The sequence below is a fragment of the Pezoporus occidentalis genome, unplaced genomic scaffold, assembly GCF_034315485.1.
Source record: "Pezoporus occidentalis ecotype Australia unplaced genomic scaffold, CSIRO_AGI_Poc_V1 ctg304, whole genome shotgun sequence".
NCBI lineage: Eukaryota > Metazoa > Chordata > Aves > Psittaciformes > Psittacidae > Pezoporus > Pezoporus occidentalis.
Genome location: NW_026914986.1, coordinates 8,314 through 23,543, shown reverse-complemented (window position 1 = coordinate 23,543; position 15,230 = coordinate 8,314). Strand labels below are relative to the sequence as shown.

Here is a 15,230-nt window from a genome sequence, read left to right as displayed (position 1 = left end):
AGAGACCCATTGCTGAGGGCTGGGATCCAGCACTGCGGGAGCCGCATCCTGGCCATGTCTGTGACTTCAAGGGACGTTCCCAGCTCAGGAGGGCTCCACAAGGGCCCCCCTGGGGACACCCCCTGCGCTGGGGCCAGGGCAGGGTGGCAGCGGCCCCCACATCCCAGCCATGGGATGAAGCCACCCGCGGCTGCACGGGCAGGGCAGGAGCCGCACGATGGCACCGGGCAGAGGGCACCGGGCTCAGGTCTGCGCCTGCCCCCTGCCCCGGGCCCTGCTGCTCCCGCTGCTGCCCCGGCACCACCGCCCTGCTCCCATGGGGCAGGTCCCGCATCAGCCCAAGGGCAGGGGCCGGGTGCGATGGGAGCTGCTCGGACGGGTCCGGACCCGGCTCTCCCTGGGCACAACGAGTGCAGGAGCGGGGCCAAGAGCAGGCGCAGGGCTCTGGCAGCCCCGGCCCCGCGCTGACCCACACCGGGCTCCATCCGCGGAGCCAGCGCGGGCAGCGGCAGCCCCGCAGCACGGTGGGTCCCTTCCTGCGCTGGGGACCATGGGTGGGGGGCTGCGGGTTTGGGGCTGCGGATCTGTTCCTCGGGCAGATTGAGCCGCCTGAGCCTGATGGTTCCAGTGCCGGGGGGCAGAGACCGGGGCCATGGGCGTGCTCGGGGGTGTCCGTGCTGCCTCCCGGCTGTGCAGGGTTTGGGGGCACCGCGGAGGTACCGGCGATGCCCTGGCACGGCCCTGCTGGGGGGGGGGGGGAGATGGGGCACGGGGCTCCGGGCCGGGCACAGCGGTGCCCGCAGCGGCTGCAGCCGGAGCCGAGGCGCTGGAGGGGGCAGGAACGCGCTGGTTTATGGCCTGTCCCGTGATGTGTTTATGGCCGGGCCGGGAGCGGGTGCTGCCCAGCCCTGCCCGGGGCGGCGCGGCGGGTCCCGGCTCCGCATCCTGCAGCGGGCGGGGAGCAGGTTCGCAGCCGAACTTTGCCCTCCGAGGTGGGGCTCCGCAGGCTCCGATGCGTCTGCCCGCTCCGAGCACCTCCGCGGCTCCTTCCTCTGCCCGCTACCACGGGCAGGGACCCGGCAGCGAGCCCGGGGAGGGGCGCAGGCTCCTGCCCCATCCCTTCGGAGCATCCTCTCCCCCCTCCGGCACCGGTGCTGATCCGGACATCACCAAGTGTTTGCTTTGGTGCTGAGTGCCCCGTGTCACGTAGTGGAGCTGAGCAGGTACGATGACCCGGCGCCATCCCGGAACTGCGCCGTGTTCGGCAGCAGTGGGGCCTGTCCTGGTGCTGCCTGCTCCCCTTGTCCCCATGGGGGGACCCGCGGCCCTGGCCGCGCTGTCCAGGACCCCACAAGCCCCGGCTGGGCAGATGCTGCCCATAGGGAGCCTTGAACCAGCGGGCAGCGTGCCTGGGGACAGGACCCGGAGCGCGGGGTTCAGGATGTGTCCCTGGTCCCCAGAGCATCACCCTAACGGCTCCTTGTCCGCAGGCAGGGGCTGCAGGAGGGACTCTGCTGCCCAGTGCTGCTCCGGGGAGCCAGGGTGGAAAGAGCTTCTCCCATGGCGCCCCCCACGTAACAGCAGCCAAACTGGACACCGTGGTCCCACCAGAGACCCCCCCCGGCCACCTCCAGCGCAGCCCGGACTCCCCCGTCACTGCCCTGCCCCACACCAGCCCCACATCCACAGGCAGATGCTGCGATGCCGCAACCATCACTGGTGGGTAGAGCCGGGTTGTGGTGGGGAGTGGGGTGAGGGGGATGCGGAGCTGGGGCAGCTCCGGGCTGGTCCTTTGTCCTGTCCCCATCTATGACTGGAGCTGAGCCACCCTCCTGGCATCCCTCACCCCACACCAGCATCCCTTGCCCCATGGCATCCCTCTCCCCACAGCAGCATCCCTCTCCCCACAGCATCCCTTGCCCCACACCAGCATCCCTTGCCCCATGGCATCCCTCTCCCCACATCATCCTTCTCCCCACACCAGCATCCCTCTCCCCACATCATCCCTCTCCCCACAGCAGCATCCCTCGCCCCACAGCATCCCTCACCCCACACCAGCATCCCTCTCCCCACACCAGCATCCCTCACCCCACACCAGCATCCTTCTCCCCACACCAGCATCCCTCTCCCCACAGCATCCCTCACCCCACACCAGCATCCCTCACCCCACACCAGCATCCCTCTCCCCACACCAGCATCCCTCGCCCCACAGCATCCCTCTCCCCACATCATCCCTCACCCCACACCAGCATCCCTCTCCCCACAGCATCATCTCTCTCCCCACGGCATCCCTCTCCCCACAGCATCCCTCACCCCACACCAGCATCCCTCGCCCCACAGCATCCCCTCTCCCGCTGAGCCCAGCGCTGCTCTGCCGGGCAGAGCGTGGCCAGGAGATGGCAGCAGGACCCTGCCCGCAGAAAGGGGGAAACGGGGAGGCGAGAGGGGTTAAGGTTAGGACCTGGGGGGGGGTCCCCCTGTTTGCCACCCTATGGGGGGTCCCCCAACCCCCGGTCCCTTCACGAGTGTCTCTGGGGAGCTCCCGGTGCCCCCCACTGCTGAGCCCGTGCCCGGTGCCCCCAGAGCCGTGCAGCGGCGATGTCCCCGAGGTGGAGCTCAGCAGCCTCCTGCGGGAGCCGCTGCCCCGTTACACGCTGCGGGCCGACACCGTCTTCGGGTACGACCACGAGGACTGGCTCCGTGCCCCCCCCGGCCCCCCGGGGCCCGCGGCCCCGCTCACGCCCCGGCAGATGGAGGAGACGCTGCGGTACTTCCGTGAGTGCGGGGTCAGGGCGGCACCGGCGCTCATGGCCGCTAACGGGATAACAGCAACGGGATAACAACGGGATAACAGCAACGGGATAACAACGGGATAACAGCAACGGGATAACAGCAACGGGATAACGGGATTGCGGAGCTGGATTTCCTCACCCGGAACATCCCGCTCTAATTCCGGCAGCGGCTTCTGCAGAGCCAAACCGGATGCTCGGGGAGAGGCTCCGGGTACCCCAGGACCCCCTGCACAACCCCCTCGTTGTGCCATGGGGAGGGGGACACGGGTGGCAGAGGGGTCACCGGTGCCCCCAGTGCTGCTGCGAGCCACTGAAGGGGATGAGAAGCCCGGGGTTGGGGGGGGGCACCCACAGCCCCCATGTGGGGCAGGGGTGATGCCCCCCATGGTTGCTGTTGGCTGTGGGGCACTGATGGATGATCTCCACTTCACTTCTGCCTCCGGCCTACGTGCGGCGGGGACAGGATTAGAGCGAGGGGCTGGATGTGGGGCAGTGGGAGACAGATGGGGCTGAGGCTGGGGATAAACCCCCCGTCGTGCTCCAGCTTTCCCCATCCATCTGCTCCCCTCCCTGTGCCGCCAGGTGCAGCCCCCCCCCCCCGACACCAGCACCCCCCAACCCAGTGGGGGATTGAGCCCCAAAGCCCATTTAGGTGCCATGGGGCAGGGAGCAGGATGTGGGTGCAGCCATGGGCCGAGGGTCACGTTTCTCCCTGGCTCCAGCACTGCTGTGGTGGGGGCTGGCTCTGCCTCATCCCCTTACCCAAACCTTTAAGCTGCCGTCAGAAATAGCCCCCTGTAATCTGCTTGTGCACAGACACGAGGGACCTGGCGCTGGGGATTAGGAAGAAGCAGCTCCTGCCTGGCCAGGAGACCCTGCTGTGTCCTTGGGGTCCCTGGCTGGGTGCCCTGGGTTGCTGCTGGGTCCCTGCCCTCACTGGGAGAGACCCTGGTGTGAGGAGGGCGATGCTGGGGCTGAGGGTGCCCGGCTCTGGCCCCAGCTGCAGCAGGGTTATGGCAGGACGAGTTTTGGGGCAGCGGGTGGGTGGGAGTCCAGGAGGCAGGAAAAGGCATCATGGGATGAGGAGGGGCAGCTCCAGCCCCAGCCTCATCGACCCGTCACTGAGTTTGGTGCTAATGAGGACTGGCACTGGGGCAGGCCGTGCGTATGTTGGCATTACCAGCATCACGCTGAGCCGTGGGGCCGTGGGGCTGTGGGGCCCTCGCCGCCGCCCTCCCGCCCTTGAGGCCTGCGTACGTGCCGGGCTGCTCCTCCATCATTCAGCCCATGATTTATTCAGCTCCTGCTTCCGCGCTGGTCGTGGCTGTGGGGCTGCAACGGGGGCTGCAGTGTGGGGCACGGGGCCAGGCTCGTGCCAGCCCCTGCTCGGGGTAGGGGGGTGCTGATGGATGGAAAAACCCTTTCCCAGCTCAGGGACCCAGCACTGCCCTGGGCACCGTGCAGGCTCTGTGCTGAGCGGGTTGGGTGATGGTGAAGCACCCAGGCCTGGGCAGGCAAAAGCTGCGCTGTGGTACCCGGGGACCCCAGCCCTGGATGAGAGACCCAAAACCTCCCCTCACCCCTAAGGGGCAGAAGCTGCATGACCCCATTGGGTCAGCCCTGCAAAGGGACCAGCGAACCCTCCACGGCCACATCCATGAGGATCCCTGTGCCCAGACCACCCCCCCCCCGCCCCGCATCCATGGGGTAGGGGCTGGGAGGTGGAACACATCACCCGGCGGCACCGGCACCCCTGGGATTGTCCTGATGGGTCCCCAGGGTACCCCGGGGAGCAGCAGCCTCTGTGACCCGATCCAAAGGGATCGGGCAGGAAAGGGCAGCCCCAGACCCCCCCCCCCCGGCCCCTCCAGCTCCGCCCCCTGCCCCACTCTCGGTCACGATCGCGGTGGGTGGGAGGCGCCCGGGGCAGGTGCGCGCAGCCCGGACGATGCCATAAATAGGGGCGAGCTGCGCGGCGCAGCGCTGCGCTGCGCGGGGGGGCACGGTTGGGCGCAGCGCGATGGAGATCTGGAGCAGCCCCGCTGCCTACGATGAGCGCAACGGGAGCGCGGAGCGGGGCGGCGGCACCGACCCCATCGCCCGGGAGCTGGAGGAAGGTGAGGGCGGCCCGGGCCGGCCCTGACCGGGGGCAGCGGAGCCGGGTCCCTGATGGGGGGTGCGCGGTCCCCGCTCGCAGCGCTGAGACCCGGAGCGGGGCTCTGAGCTCCTGCAGCGCTGGGTAGGGGATAGGGACCCGGCCAGGTCCGTGTGTGCCCACGGGATGGGGATCCCTGCGTGCCCACGGGATGGAGGTGGCTGTGTGCCCACGGGGTGGGGGTCCCTGTGTGCCCATGGGATGGGGATCCCTGTGTGCCCACGGGATGGAGGGCTCTGTGTGCCCATGGGATGGGGATCCCTGTGTGCCCACGGGATGGAGGTCTCTGTGTGCCCACGGGATGGAGGTCGCTGTGTGCCCACGGGATGGGGATCCCTGTGTGCCCATGGGATGGGGATCCCTGTGTGCCCACGGGATGGAGGTCGCTGTGTGCCCACGGGATGGAGGTCGCTGTGTGCCCATGGGGTGGGGGTCCCCCATCGCCCCGCACCCCGCTGGATGAGGCCGGCGCTGGGGCGGTGTTTACGTGCTTGCAGCGCTCAGCCCCCTGCGTCTGCCCGGGCCCGCCGCTCGCTCAAACCGTAACGATGCTCATGCTCTAATTACTTCCAATTAACGGCTCGGGGGCCTGACGAGGTGCACTTGGGGACCCTGCAGGGAGCAGCTGCTCTTGGGGCGCGGGAGGGGGATGAAGCTGGGGTTGTCCCCTCTCCCCATGGATGTGCCCGCTGGGGTCCGTGCCCACTGGGGTGCAGGGGACCAGCGCCGCGGGGCAGTGGGGACCGGAGGATGGGGGTTGTGGGGTGGGAGCATTGCTGTGACAACGCACACATCACTGCACACACCCCCCCCCCCCCAGCTGGGGCGGGGTAATGGGATTTGTGCGGCTGAGCCTCCCGTTAACCCGCTTTGTCTGCCCGGCTGCGGGCTGAGGTCAGGGGAAACTGAGGCACCCAGGACGGGGCTGGCTCTTGGTGGGGGGGGCGTTGAAGGGGAGGGAGCTGGGGACGCTGCCTGCGGGCCCGTCTCGGCGTGGTGCCACCCGCTGCTGTTTGTACCGGAGCTCCTTGCTGGAGGTGTCGGCTCCGATCCCATCTCTGCTGCCTGCCTCTTCCCATCCCTCCTTCCCATCTGTGTGCCCTGCGGTGGGGCTGGCGCTATGGGAGCAGCGGGGGGGGTGGTGGTGTCAGCATCCTTCTTTGCCATCCCAAGAGGCAGCAGGGGTGCGGGTGAGGTGGGAGCACCCCGTTTCCCGTGGTGCTGACCTGGCTGCGAGCATCCCTGTGCATCTCTGCCCTCTGCATCACGGCTGGTGCTGCCAAGCAGATAAAAGCTCCTTTTTGGTGGAGCTGCTTCGTGCCACCTGCAGCAGCGACCTCCCGTTTCCCCCATGGGCACCCCTGGGGGTCACTGATGGGAAGCGGTGACACGGGGGGACAGTGCTGAGCCGCTGGGGTCACCCTTCGTCCATCTCCCCCAGTGCTGTGCGCTGAGCGGGTGGCCAGGATCACCAAGACCTACCACGACATCGATGCTGTGACCAACCTGCTGGATGAGGTACGGCCATGGGACCCCCCCCATGCAGGCTGGGGACAAGGGGGCAGAGCCAGGGGCCGGGCTGGGGCTGAGCCGGACCTGCCCTTTGCAGAAGGAGCGGGACCTGGAGCTGGCGGCGCGCATCGGGCAGTCCCTGCTGAAGCAGAACCGGAGCCTGACCGAGCGCAATGAGCTCCTGGAGGAGCAGCTGGAGCTGGCCAAGGAGGAGGTAGCGGTCCCCGGGGTCCTGGGGGGGTGCAGTCCCTATGGCCGTGCCCTGATGCCCCTTTCCCGTCGCAGATCGCGCAGCTCCGCCATGAGGTTTCCATGCGGGACGATCTGCTCCACTTCTACACCACAACCACAGAGGAGAGTGAGCCCATCTCCTGCTCCTCTGCGCCGTGAGTGCGGGTCCCTATCCCAGGGCTGACCCTGGGGCATTGGGCCTGGAGCCGTCACCATCCCTTGGGTAGCACCAGGGCTGCTGCTCTTTCCCCTCCTACAGCAGCCGTGGGTCCAGCCCCACAGAGCTGGGTCACTGCAGATGCCTTCTGGGGGCAGTGGCAGCCCCATCCTGCCCGCTCTGCGGCGCTCAGCGCCCTCCCTGCTGCCCCCAGGTTGCAGCGGCCGGAGCCCTCGCTGTCCCTGCAGCAGTACTTCCAGTACGAGACCCTGCAGCAGAAACTCAAGTGCCTGGAGGAGGAGAACCAGAAGCTTCGCATGGAGGTTGGGGGGCACCTTTTGCTGTGCCCACCCCTGCCCCACTCCCTGCGGGTCCTGCCCGTCGTGCTCAGACCCTCTGGCCCTCTCCCCCAGGCCAACAACATCACAACCGAGACCTGTCGCTACGAGGAGCAGGAGCAGCAGCTGATGATCGACTGCGTGGAGCAGTTCTGTACGTGGGCTTTGGGGGGCTCGGGTTGGGAGGGGGGCTGCAGGCACTGCCCAGCACCGCTGCATGGGCTGGGGAAGGGGTGGCCCTGGCGGTGATGGAGCCCCCGGCCCCCCGCAGCCGAAGCCAGCCAGCAGGTCGCCCAGCTCTCGGAGGAGCTGGCCCGCAGGGCCGAGGACACGGCGCGGCAGCAGGAGGAGATCAGCCAGCTCCTGGTGCAGGTCGTGGACCTGCAGCGCAAGTGCCGTGCGGTGAGCGCCGGGGTACCCGTGCCATGGCGGCGGGGTGGGGGGGACACGCACAGGGCGCAGGTCCCTGAGCCCCCGCTCCTGCCCGCAGTACGGCGCCGAGGTGGAGGAGCTCCAGCAGCACTTGGCTGCGGCGAAGGAGGTGCAGCAGCAGCTCCGGATGGAGGTGAGCCCCTGGACCAGAGGGGGGGGGGGGGTCCTGGGTCCTGCCCGGGCACCACCGGGGCCGTGTCTGAGCCGTGCCGGTGCCCGCAGCTGCGGGACTTGCAGGAGAAGTACACGGAGTGCGGGGGGATGCTGCAGGAGGCCCAGGAGGAGGTGAAGAGCCTGCGGAGCCGCAGCCTGCCCAACAGCACCGTCAGCCGCTACAGCACAGCCAGCCTGCTGCCCGTGGTGAGCCGAGCGCGGTACCCGGGGCTGGGGGCACGGGGGGGGGCTCTGCTCTCCCCTCTCACCCTGGTCCCCCGGGTGTCCAGGACTCGCTGGCAGCTGAGATCAAGGGGATGATGAGGAAGGGCGCAGACAGCTCCTCCTCGGACTACAAGTGAGTGCATCGGTGGCTCATGGCCCTTGGTGTGTGTGGGGGATCCCTGTGGGGCTTGGCTCAAGGATCCACCCCTGCTCTTCCTGCCTGCAGGAGCTGTCGGCGCATCTTTGAGGCGGTGAAAGCAGTGAACCAGGCTGCCAAAGCCAAGTCTTGCTCCGAATCTCCCCAGAACACACAGGGCTCCAAGCCGTGCTCCGCTGCCCCTTCCATGGGGAGCAGCACCCCCCGCACCGGCTCGGAGGGTGCCCGGTGAGTGCCGGGGGGGGGACACACACGACAGTCGGGCTGGGTGCTGCTGATGGAGCTTTGATGCCACAAGCCTGTGGCCGGCAGAGCGCTGGGGGGTGCAGCGGGGGTCCATGGCCATGCGCTCCCTAACGCTGTGCCCCCGGCAGGGGCGAGGGGCCCGGAGCGGAGCCGCGGGCAGCGCCGGGCCGGCAGGACCTGGAGGCCGCGGTGCAGCGGCTCTCGGTGCAGCGGCAGAGCCGCGAGGACGAGCGCTCCTCCCTGGAGGCGGAGCGGGAGCGCAAGCTCTGGCTGCGGGACGGGGACAGCTCCAGCGGCTTCCTCAGCCCCAACGACAGCATCGGCTCCACCGGCACCAACCGCTCTGCGAGCTCGGAGCTCACCGCCGGCTCCGGCTTCTCCCTCGGCTCCCTCTCCTACCTGCCCGACAAGCTGCAGATCGTGAAGCCCCTGGAAGGTGAGGGATGCAGGGACGCGCTGCGGGGCTGGATGTGCCCTGAGGGTCCCCCATGGCTCAGCTCTGTGTCCCCCCCGCCCCAGGCTCGGTGACGCTGCACCACTGGCAGCAGCTGGCGCGGCCCAACCTGGGCGGGATCCTGGTGCCCCGTCCCGGGGTGCTCACCAAAGACTTCCGGCACTTGGACATCGACCAGGAGCACGTTTACAGCCTCGACGACCTGGAGGAGGACGACGTGGACGCCGGCTCCTTCCAGCTGCTCCCTACCTCAACCCCCGCCAAAGCCAAGGAGCGCCCCGGGGGTGAGCGGCTGCGGGCGGGACGTGGCCCCCCCAGGGATGCTCCGGTCCTGCCCCTCGCACCCCCCTGCGCCAGCCCGGCCCCGCGGGGATGCTCTGCCTGCGGCCGCCCCCGTGGGCTGAGCCCTCGGCCGGGAGAGGCATCAGCTTCGGTCCCTGCTTGTCCTCGGAGCTGAGCCCTTACCCTCAGCTTTGCTCCTCCCATCCCGCCCCTGCCTGTGTCGTGCCCCCCCCGTTCCCGTTAACCTCGTGTCTCCTGTCCCTTCCAGTGTTCCTCTCTGTTAACAACCTCCCCCAGACCCCGTCCACCTTCACCATCACCACCTGCCACATCCTCCACCCCACCACCGCGCTCACCACGGTGACACCCAGGTAAAGCGTGGGCCCCCCCCCACCGCCTGCTCTGCCTGCACCGCCGTAACCCCCCCCGCCCCTCCAACGCTCTGCTCCTCACCTCTGCCTCATTGCTCTGTGCTGGGAGCCCCTCACAGAGCGATGCTCGGTGCTTGGGATGCTCCCACCTCTGGCTGCTTGTGCCTGGGGCTGTGCAGCCCCCCCCGGCCCCTGCGCTGCAGCCCTTTGATGGGAAGAGCACCCTTGGGGCGGGAGTCGCTTTCCCTGCAATGGACGCGGCTTCCCTTCTCTTGGCACTCGTGCATCCATCCACCAGGACCGTTCCCCTTCGTTAATGAGCTTTAGTTAATTAGTTTTAGTGCTAATGAGCCCCTGTGGGGCTCGCTGGGGGCCGGTGTGAGCTGGAGGGCACTGGACACGACCTTGCATGGTTGGGAAACACTTGTGGAGCAGCAGCCCCGGCCCGTTCTCTCCTGGCTGCCAGGGAATGTGCATGCGTGCGTGTGTGGATACCAAGGCTGTAGCCCCCCAGCACCGTGCCTTGAGCTTTGGGGTGCTTGGGCAATGGTGCAAGGGTTGGGGTCACCCCCAGCTCGAGGTTCATGAGGGGAATGAGCGTGGAGGAAAGGGGAGCCCTGCTCTGTCTCAATACCTGCAGCAGCATCCCCCAGCCACTGACCCCCTCTTCTCCTCTCTCTTCCCCTCCAGTCTGTATAACGCGGCCGTGCCTTCTTGTGGGCCCTTTGAGGGGCTGAACCGCGGCAGCCCCTGCCCAGAGCTCTCTTCTGGCTACCCCAGCACCACCAGCACCCCCGTGGGACTCGTCAGGCTCCTCCTGGGCCGGGGCATCCTCCCCTCGGTGCCAGGGCTCCCCCGTGCTCATCCCCGGCCCTTCCCCACGGCCGGGGGGCAGGAGGGACCCCGGCCCCGGAGCAGCATCTTCAGCTTGAACCTGGTGGAGAAGCTGCAGCGCCTGGGGCTGGACACGGTGGTGGCCAGAGGGGAGATGTCCTGCACCCGGGGACAGCACAGGGGGGGCCGGGGTGCGCTGACCTGAAGGCGCTGCAGTGCCCGGAGGCTCAGGATGAGAAGCGTTGTCTTCATGGTCCAGCCCTGGGGCGATGGAGATGGGGCAGCCCCAGCACTGGCACCTTGGGGTGCTGTGTTTGGCTCAGCACCGCTCCTAAAGGGGTGGGGAGAAGGGAAAGGATGTGAATCCCATGGGCTGAGATAAGAACAGTCCAATAACTGAAGTACGATACAAAGCCACTGCTACCACCGCTCATAAGGGGAATATGAAACTGAAAGGGGAATAGAAAGCAATAAACACAAGTGATGCCCAATACAATTACTCAGCACCCACTGACTGGTACCCAGCGTGACCCAAGCAGCGATCTGGGCCTTCCGAGTGACTCCCCCATGGGAGCAGGGGGTGGCCGTGGGGAAGCTTTTGGGGTGTCACTCGTGCTTTGGGGTGCGGAGACAAAGGGCGCTTTGGGGTCCATGTGGTTTGGGGTGACCGCAGGAGGGGCTGGGGTACGGGGGGGTGTCCCAAGGGAGAGGCGTCCCTGTGATGGAGGGGGGGTGACAGAACTGGGGCGTCCCCCAGGGCCGGTTGGGGGTCCCTGTGGTTTGGGGGGTCACACGGGGGTGGGATGTGATGGGGAGGGTCCTGGCGAGGGCTCCCTCGCTCCCCAGTCCCGCCCGCAGGTGGCGATGCAGGATAAGGGATGCGCAATCCCGCTAGGGGCGGGGCTAAGACGGGGAAGGGCGTGGTCATGCCCCATATAAGGAGTATACCCAGCGCGGGGCGGAGATATGCAAATGAAGCCACCGCCTTGCCAAGGGAGCGTCGAGCAAGAGTCGGCGGCGAGAGTCAGGATGGGGACGCTTCCCATCCCTTTTCCCTTCCCTTTTCCCTTCCCTTTTCCCTTCCCTTCCCATCCCTTTTCCCTTCCCTTCCTTTCCCTTCCCTTCCCTTCCCATCCCTTTTCCCTTCCCTTTTCCCTTCCCTTCCCTTCCCTTTTCCCTTCCCTTCCCTTTTCCCTTCCCATCCCTTTTCCCTTCCCATCCCTTTTCCCTTCCCTTCCCTTCCCTTCCCTTCCCATCCCTTCCCTTCCCATCCCTTTTCCCTTCCCTTCCCATCCCTTTTCCCTTCCCTTCCCATCCCTTTTCCCTTCCCTTTTCCCTTCCCTTCCCTTTCCTTTTCCCTTCCCTTTTCCCTTCCCATCCCTTTTCCCTTCCCTTTTCCCTTCCCTTCCCTTTCCTTTTCCCTTCCCTTTTCCCTTCCCTTTTCCCTTCCCTTTTCCCTTCTCATCCCTTTTCCCTTCCCCCTTCCCTTCCCTTTTCCCTTCCCATCCCTTTTCCCTTCCCTTCCCTTCCCTTCCCTTCCCTTCCCTTCCCTTTTCCCTTCCCTTCCCTTTTCCCTTCCCATCACTTTTCCCTTCCCATCCCTTTTCCCTTCCCTTCCCTTCCCTTCCCTTCCCTTCCCTTCCCTTCCCTTCCCTTCCCTTCCTTTCCCTTTTCCCTTCCCATCACTTTTCCCTTCCCATCCCTTTTCCCTTCCCTTCCTTTTCCCTTCCTCCTTTCCCCCATTGATCTGCAGCGGTTTCAAAGGATGAAGCCGCAAAGAGCGGAATTTCCCCGGAAAACCTGAAAATGTCACTTCTGCCCCCAAAGGAAACACAAAGAGCAAACGACCCCCCAGCACCCGGCCTTGCTGGGCCACCCCCGGACCCACCGCCCCACAGGGCTGACGGAGGGAGGACGTGGAACCGCGGAGGAAAGCTTTATTTGTGGCTGGGAGCGGGGGGAATCGCCCCCTTCCATCTGGGGCTCATTTTCCCCTTGGTGTTCTCAGTGCTGGAGGCAGACGGGAGGCCTGGATGTGGCCAGAGTCGGATGGGGGATGCTGCGTCCTGCTGCCCGACGCTGGGATCCCACCGTTCCAAAGAGCCGCTCCAAGGGGAGCGGTCACGTCCATAGGGATGGCGCCGTGTTCTCCTTGAGGAGCTGCAGGATCGAGACCCTGGGGAAGGGGATGGGGTCAAGCTGACCACGGGGTGCCATTCCCAGCCAGATGCATGGGTTCCCTTGGCTGGGAATGGGGGGGACACCTCATGCCAAGCAATTATGGGTGCTAGGGTGCACCCCATCTCCTTGCTAAGGGGTGAAGCTGGGCAACCCCCCCATTAGCACCTACCTGGGGCACGCTCTGCTCAGGCACCAACCTGGAGGAGGGAAGGGGATCAACAGCTTTGGCTGTGGCAAAGGGGACCCATGGGGTGCCCTGATGTGAAAAGCATCCTCTGGACACCCATCGGGACCCTGACCCCAATCCCTGCCTATCCCCCGGGGACAGGGAAGGGTTTGACCTCCTCAGTGCTGCTTATTTGTGGCTGTTCCCTGAGCCCTTCTGCTCCGAGCTGCCTGACAGGTAGTCAAAGAGGACGAAGCCGTAGGGTGCTGGCTCTGGGACCTTGGGGGGGAAAGAGGGTGAGGAGGGTGCAGGAAGGAGGCAGGAAAGAGGAAGGCCATGGAGCAGGATGGGTGCCCTCACCCGCAGGCTCAGGCGCTGGATCACTTGCTGTGGGTCACTCTCCAGGATCACCCTGTGGAGCAGAGCGGTGCCGATCCCACCGGGATCCCCCATTCCCGCTGGGCTCCACTGGGCTCCACCACCCCGTGCCTCAGTTCCCCTCCCTGGGCTGGAGGAAGAGCTGCAGCGCTGGGGGCAAAGAGGGGTGCCCAGCTCCCCCTTGGCACCATCCCAGCACCCAGGGATCCCCCTGCGCCTGCACCCATCCCCAGCAGGAGCTCACCCCCTGTCCACGATCTCATCCACCACCAGGAACGTCCCCTCCATGTTAGCCAGCAGCCGGCGCTTCTCCACCTCCTTCCTGCGGGCGAGCGGGTGGGAGGCTGGAGCAGCCGCTCCCGGTGATCCCATGTGAGGTGCTGGCAGCCGGACCCCCTCATCCCGGGATGCCCTGCCTCACTTTCCCCATGCGTTTGGAGCTGAGTGGCTCCAGGGACTCACTGCAGGAGGTGGCTGAGAGCATCGAGGAGGCAGGTGAGCACGGACAACAGCATCAGCTGCAGGAGAAGCGGGGTGTCAGCAAGGCCACGGGGGTGCCCTGGGTGTCAGGGAGGCCATGGGGGTGCCCTCTGGGTGTCACTGAGGCCATGGGGGTGCCCTGGGTGTCACTGGGGCCATGGGGGTGCCCTGTGTGTCACTGGGGCCATGGGGGTGCCCTGGGTGTCACTGGGGCCATGGGGGTGCCCTGGGTTTCATGGAGCCCATGGGGGTGCCCTGGGTGTCAGGGAGGCCATGGGGGTGCCCTGGGTGTCACTGAGGCCATGGGGGTGCCCTGTGTGTCACTGGGGCCATGGGGGTGCCCTGTGTGTCACTGAGGCCATGGGGGTGCCCTGGGTGTCACTGGGGCCATGGGGGTGCCCTGTGTGTCACTGAGGCCATGGGGGTGCCCTGGGTGTCACTGGGGCCATGGGGGTGCCCTGGGTGTCACTGGGGCCATGGGGGTGCCCTGGGTGTCACTGAGGCCATGGGGGTGCCCTGGGTGTCACTGAGGCCATGGGGGTGCCCTGGGTGTCAGGGAGGCCATGGGGGTGCCCTGGGTGTCAGGGAGCCCATGGGGGTGCCCTGGGTGTCACTGGGGCCATGGGGGTGCCCTGGGTGTCACTGGGGCCATGGGGGTGCCCTGGGTTTCATGGAGCCCATGGGGGTGCCCTGGGTGTCACTGGGGCCATGGGGGTGCCCTGGGTTTCATGGAGCCCATGGGGGTGCCCTGGGTGTCACTGGGGCCATGGGGGTGCCCTGGGTGTCACTGGGGCCATGGGGGTCCGTGGTTCCCACCTCATTCTCCTGTCCGCCACCCACCACGTAGAAGCAGAGGTCTCCGCTGCTCCTGTACACGACGGTGAGTCCCTGCAGACTCGCGACTTCACCTGCACACAGAGCAGCGTCAGAGCCCCCCCCGGGGATGCTGCTGCCCTCCCCTTTGCAGCCGGGTGTCCCCCCCCCGTCCCCTGCTCACCGCCCGCCCGCTGGCTCTGCCTGAAGATGCTCCTCTCGAAGGCCAACTGCTCCTTGGCCGTGGGGAAGGTGCTGTCGTAGTACTGCGGGTGGGCAGGGGCTCAGCCATGTGCCGGGACCCCCAGGTTGCCATCAGGACCCCCAGGGTCGCATCCAGGACCCCCGCAGCCCGGCAGGGGTTGGTGCTGAGCCGGGTGAATGGGGGGAAACTGAGGCACGGGGTGGGGGGGGGTCCGGGCTTCACCTTGGCCAGGAGGCGCTGCCCGAGGCTGTCCAGGACGAGCAGAGCCTTCACCGTGTACAGGGAGGGCTCCTGGGGGCCGGGGGGGCTCAGTCCCGGCCACCCCCGGCTCCGGGTACTGGGGACCCCGCTGCTCCCTTGGCCCGCCCCGCTCCTTCCCCCCCGCCCGGTTCCCCCCATTCTCTTTCCGCATTTTCCCTCTTCCCATTCCTCCCCTCTCCCTCCGTCTCCCCCCGTGGTCCTCCCCCTCTGTCCCGACCCCGCTTTCCCCCGCTCCCGTTCCCCCTCCGTGTTTTTCCCCTTTTCTCCCCCTCCCACGTTTTCCTTCCCGTTTCCCCCCCGTTCCTCCCTATCCCGCCGAGGCCTCACGAAGTTCCCATTGAAGGCTGCGCGGTCCCGATCCCAATCCCGGCCGTACCGGCCCCGCAGGCTCCATGTCCCCGTCGCCT

At 67.1% G+C, this 15,230-nt stretch overlaps 3 protein-coding genes across 5 annotated transcripts; 2 read left to right on the top strand and 1 right to left on the bottom strand.

The window, feature by feature from the left end:
* The first annotated feature begins 217 nt into the window (after positions 1-217).
* Positions 218-2,840, top strand: LOC134168203 (collagen alpha-4(IV) chain-like). The gene is made up of 4 exons (XM_062627646.1): positions 218-355; positions 600-716; positions 1,383-1,719; positions 2,584-2,840. The coding sequence occupies exons 1-4, from the start codon at positions 218-220 to the stop codon at positions 2,838-2,840; spliced, it is 849 nt and encodes a 282-aa protein (XP_062483630.1).
* A 1,961-nt stretch (positions 2,841-4,801) lies between these two features.
* On the top strand, positions 4,802-10,899 carry HAP1 (huntingtin associated protein 1). Of its 2 annotated transcripts, XM_062627658.1 has the most exons (15): positions 4,802-4,909; positions 6,389-6,465; positions 6,557-6,673; positions 6,745-6,845; positions 7,062-7,170; positions 7,261-7,339; positions 7,457-7,587; positions 7,676-7,750; positions 7,840-7,977; positions 8,061-8,128; positions 8,222-8,380; positions 8,527-8,834; positions 8,918-9,136; positions 9,403-9,505; positions 10,196-10,899. In XM_062627658.1, exons 1-15 carry the CDS (start codon positions 4,813-4,815, stop codon positions 10,542-10,544), a joined length of 2,130 nt encoding a protein of 709 aa, XP_062483642.1. In that variant the 5' UTR covers positions 4,802-4,812; the 3' UTR covers positions 10,545-10,899. The 2 variants fall into 2 exon arrangements, with proteins under 2 accessions (XP_062483642.1, XP_062483643.1); XM_062627659.1 differs by lacking the exon at positions 9,403-9,505 and having other exon boundaries at positions 10,196-10,356.
* Positions 10,900-12,263: 1,364 nt separating this feature from the next.
* On the bottom strand, positions 12,264-15,230 carry LOC134168246 (coatomer subunit zeta-1-like). Of its 2 annotated transcripts, XM_062627715.1 has the most exons (10): positions 15,200-15,230; positions 14,785-14,853; positions 14,542-14,623; positions 14,361-14,452; positions 13,527-13,582; positions 13,309-13,386; positions 13,047-13,098; positions 12,862-12,965; positions 12,690-12,717; positions 12,264-12,515 (listed from the first exon to the last, which is right to left on the bottom strand). In XM_062627715.1, the coding sequence occupies exons 1-8, from the start codon at positions 15,215-15,217 to the stop codon at positions 12,876-12,878; spliced, it is 537 nt and encodes a 178-aa protein (XP_062483699.1). In that variant the 5' UTR covers positions 15,218-15,230; the 3' UTR covers positions 12,264-12,515; positions 12,690-12,717; positions 12,862-12,875. The 2 variants fall into 2 exon arrangements, with proteins under 2 accessions (XP_062483699.1, XP_062483700.1); XM_062627716.1 differs by lacking the exons at positions 12,264-12,515; positions 12,690-12,717; positions 13,527-13,582 and having other exon boundaries at positions 12,724-12,965; positions 14,362-14,452.

Excerpts from the sequence above, each read along its gene's own strand:
- LOC134168203 (XM_062627646.1), top strand. The coding sequence starts at position 218 with ATGGCACCGGGCAGAGGGCACCGGGCTCAGGTCTGCGCCTGCCCCCTG. Across the intron at positions 356-599 it reads AGCCCAAGGGCAGGGGCCGG|ATTGAGCCGCCTGAGCCTGA; the intron begins GTGCGATGGGAG and ends TTCCTCGGGCAG. Across the intron at positions 1,720-2,583 it reads CGATGCCGCAACCATCACTG|AGCCGTGCAGCGGCGATGTC; the intron begins GTGGGTAGAGCC and ends CGGTGCCCCCAG.
- HAP1 (XM_062627658.1), top strand. The coding sequence starts at position 4,813 with ATGGAGATCTGGAGCAGCCCCGCTGCCTACGATGAGCGCAACGGGAGC. Across the intron at positions 6,674-6,744 it reads TGGAGCTGGCCAAGGAGGAG|ATCGCGCAGCTCCGCCATGA; the intron begins GTAGCGGTCCCC and ends TTCCCGTCGCAG. Across the intron at positions 7,588-7,675 it reads TGCAGCGCAAGTGCCGTGCG|TACGGCGCCGAGGTGGAGGA; the intron begins GTGAGCGCCGGG and ends TCCTGCCCGCAG.
- LOC134168246 (XM_062627715.1), bottom strand. Across the intron at positions 13,387-13,526 it reads GCTCTCAGCCACCTCCTGCA|GAAGGAGGTGGAGAAGCGCC; the intron begins GTGAGTCCCTGG and ends GCTCGCCCGCAG. Across the intron at positions 12,966-13,046 it reads TCCAGCGCCTGAGCCTGCGG|GTCCCAGAGCCAGCACCCTA; the intron begins GTGAGGGCACCC and ends TTCCCCCCCAAG.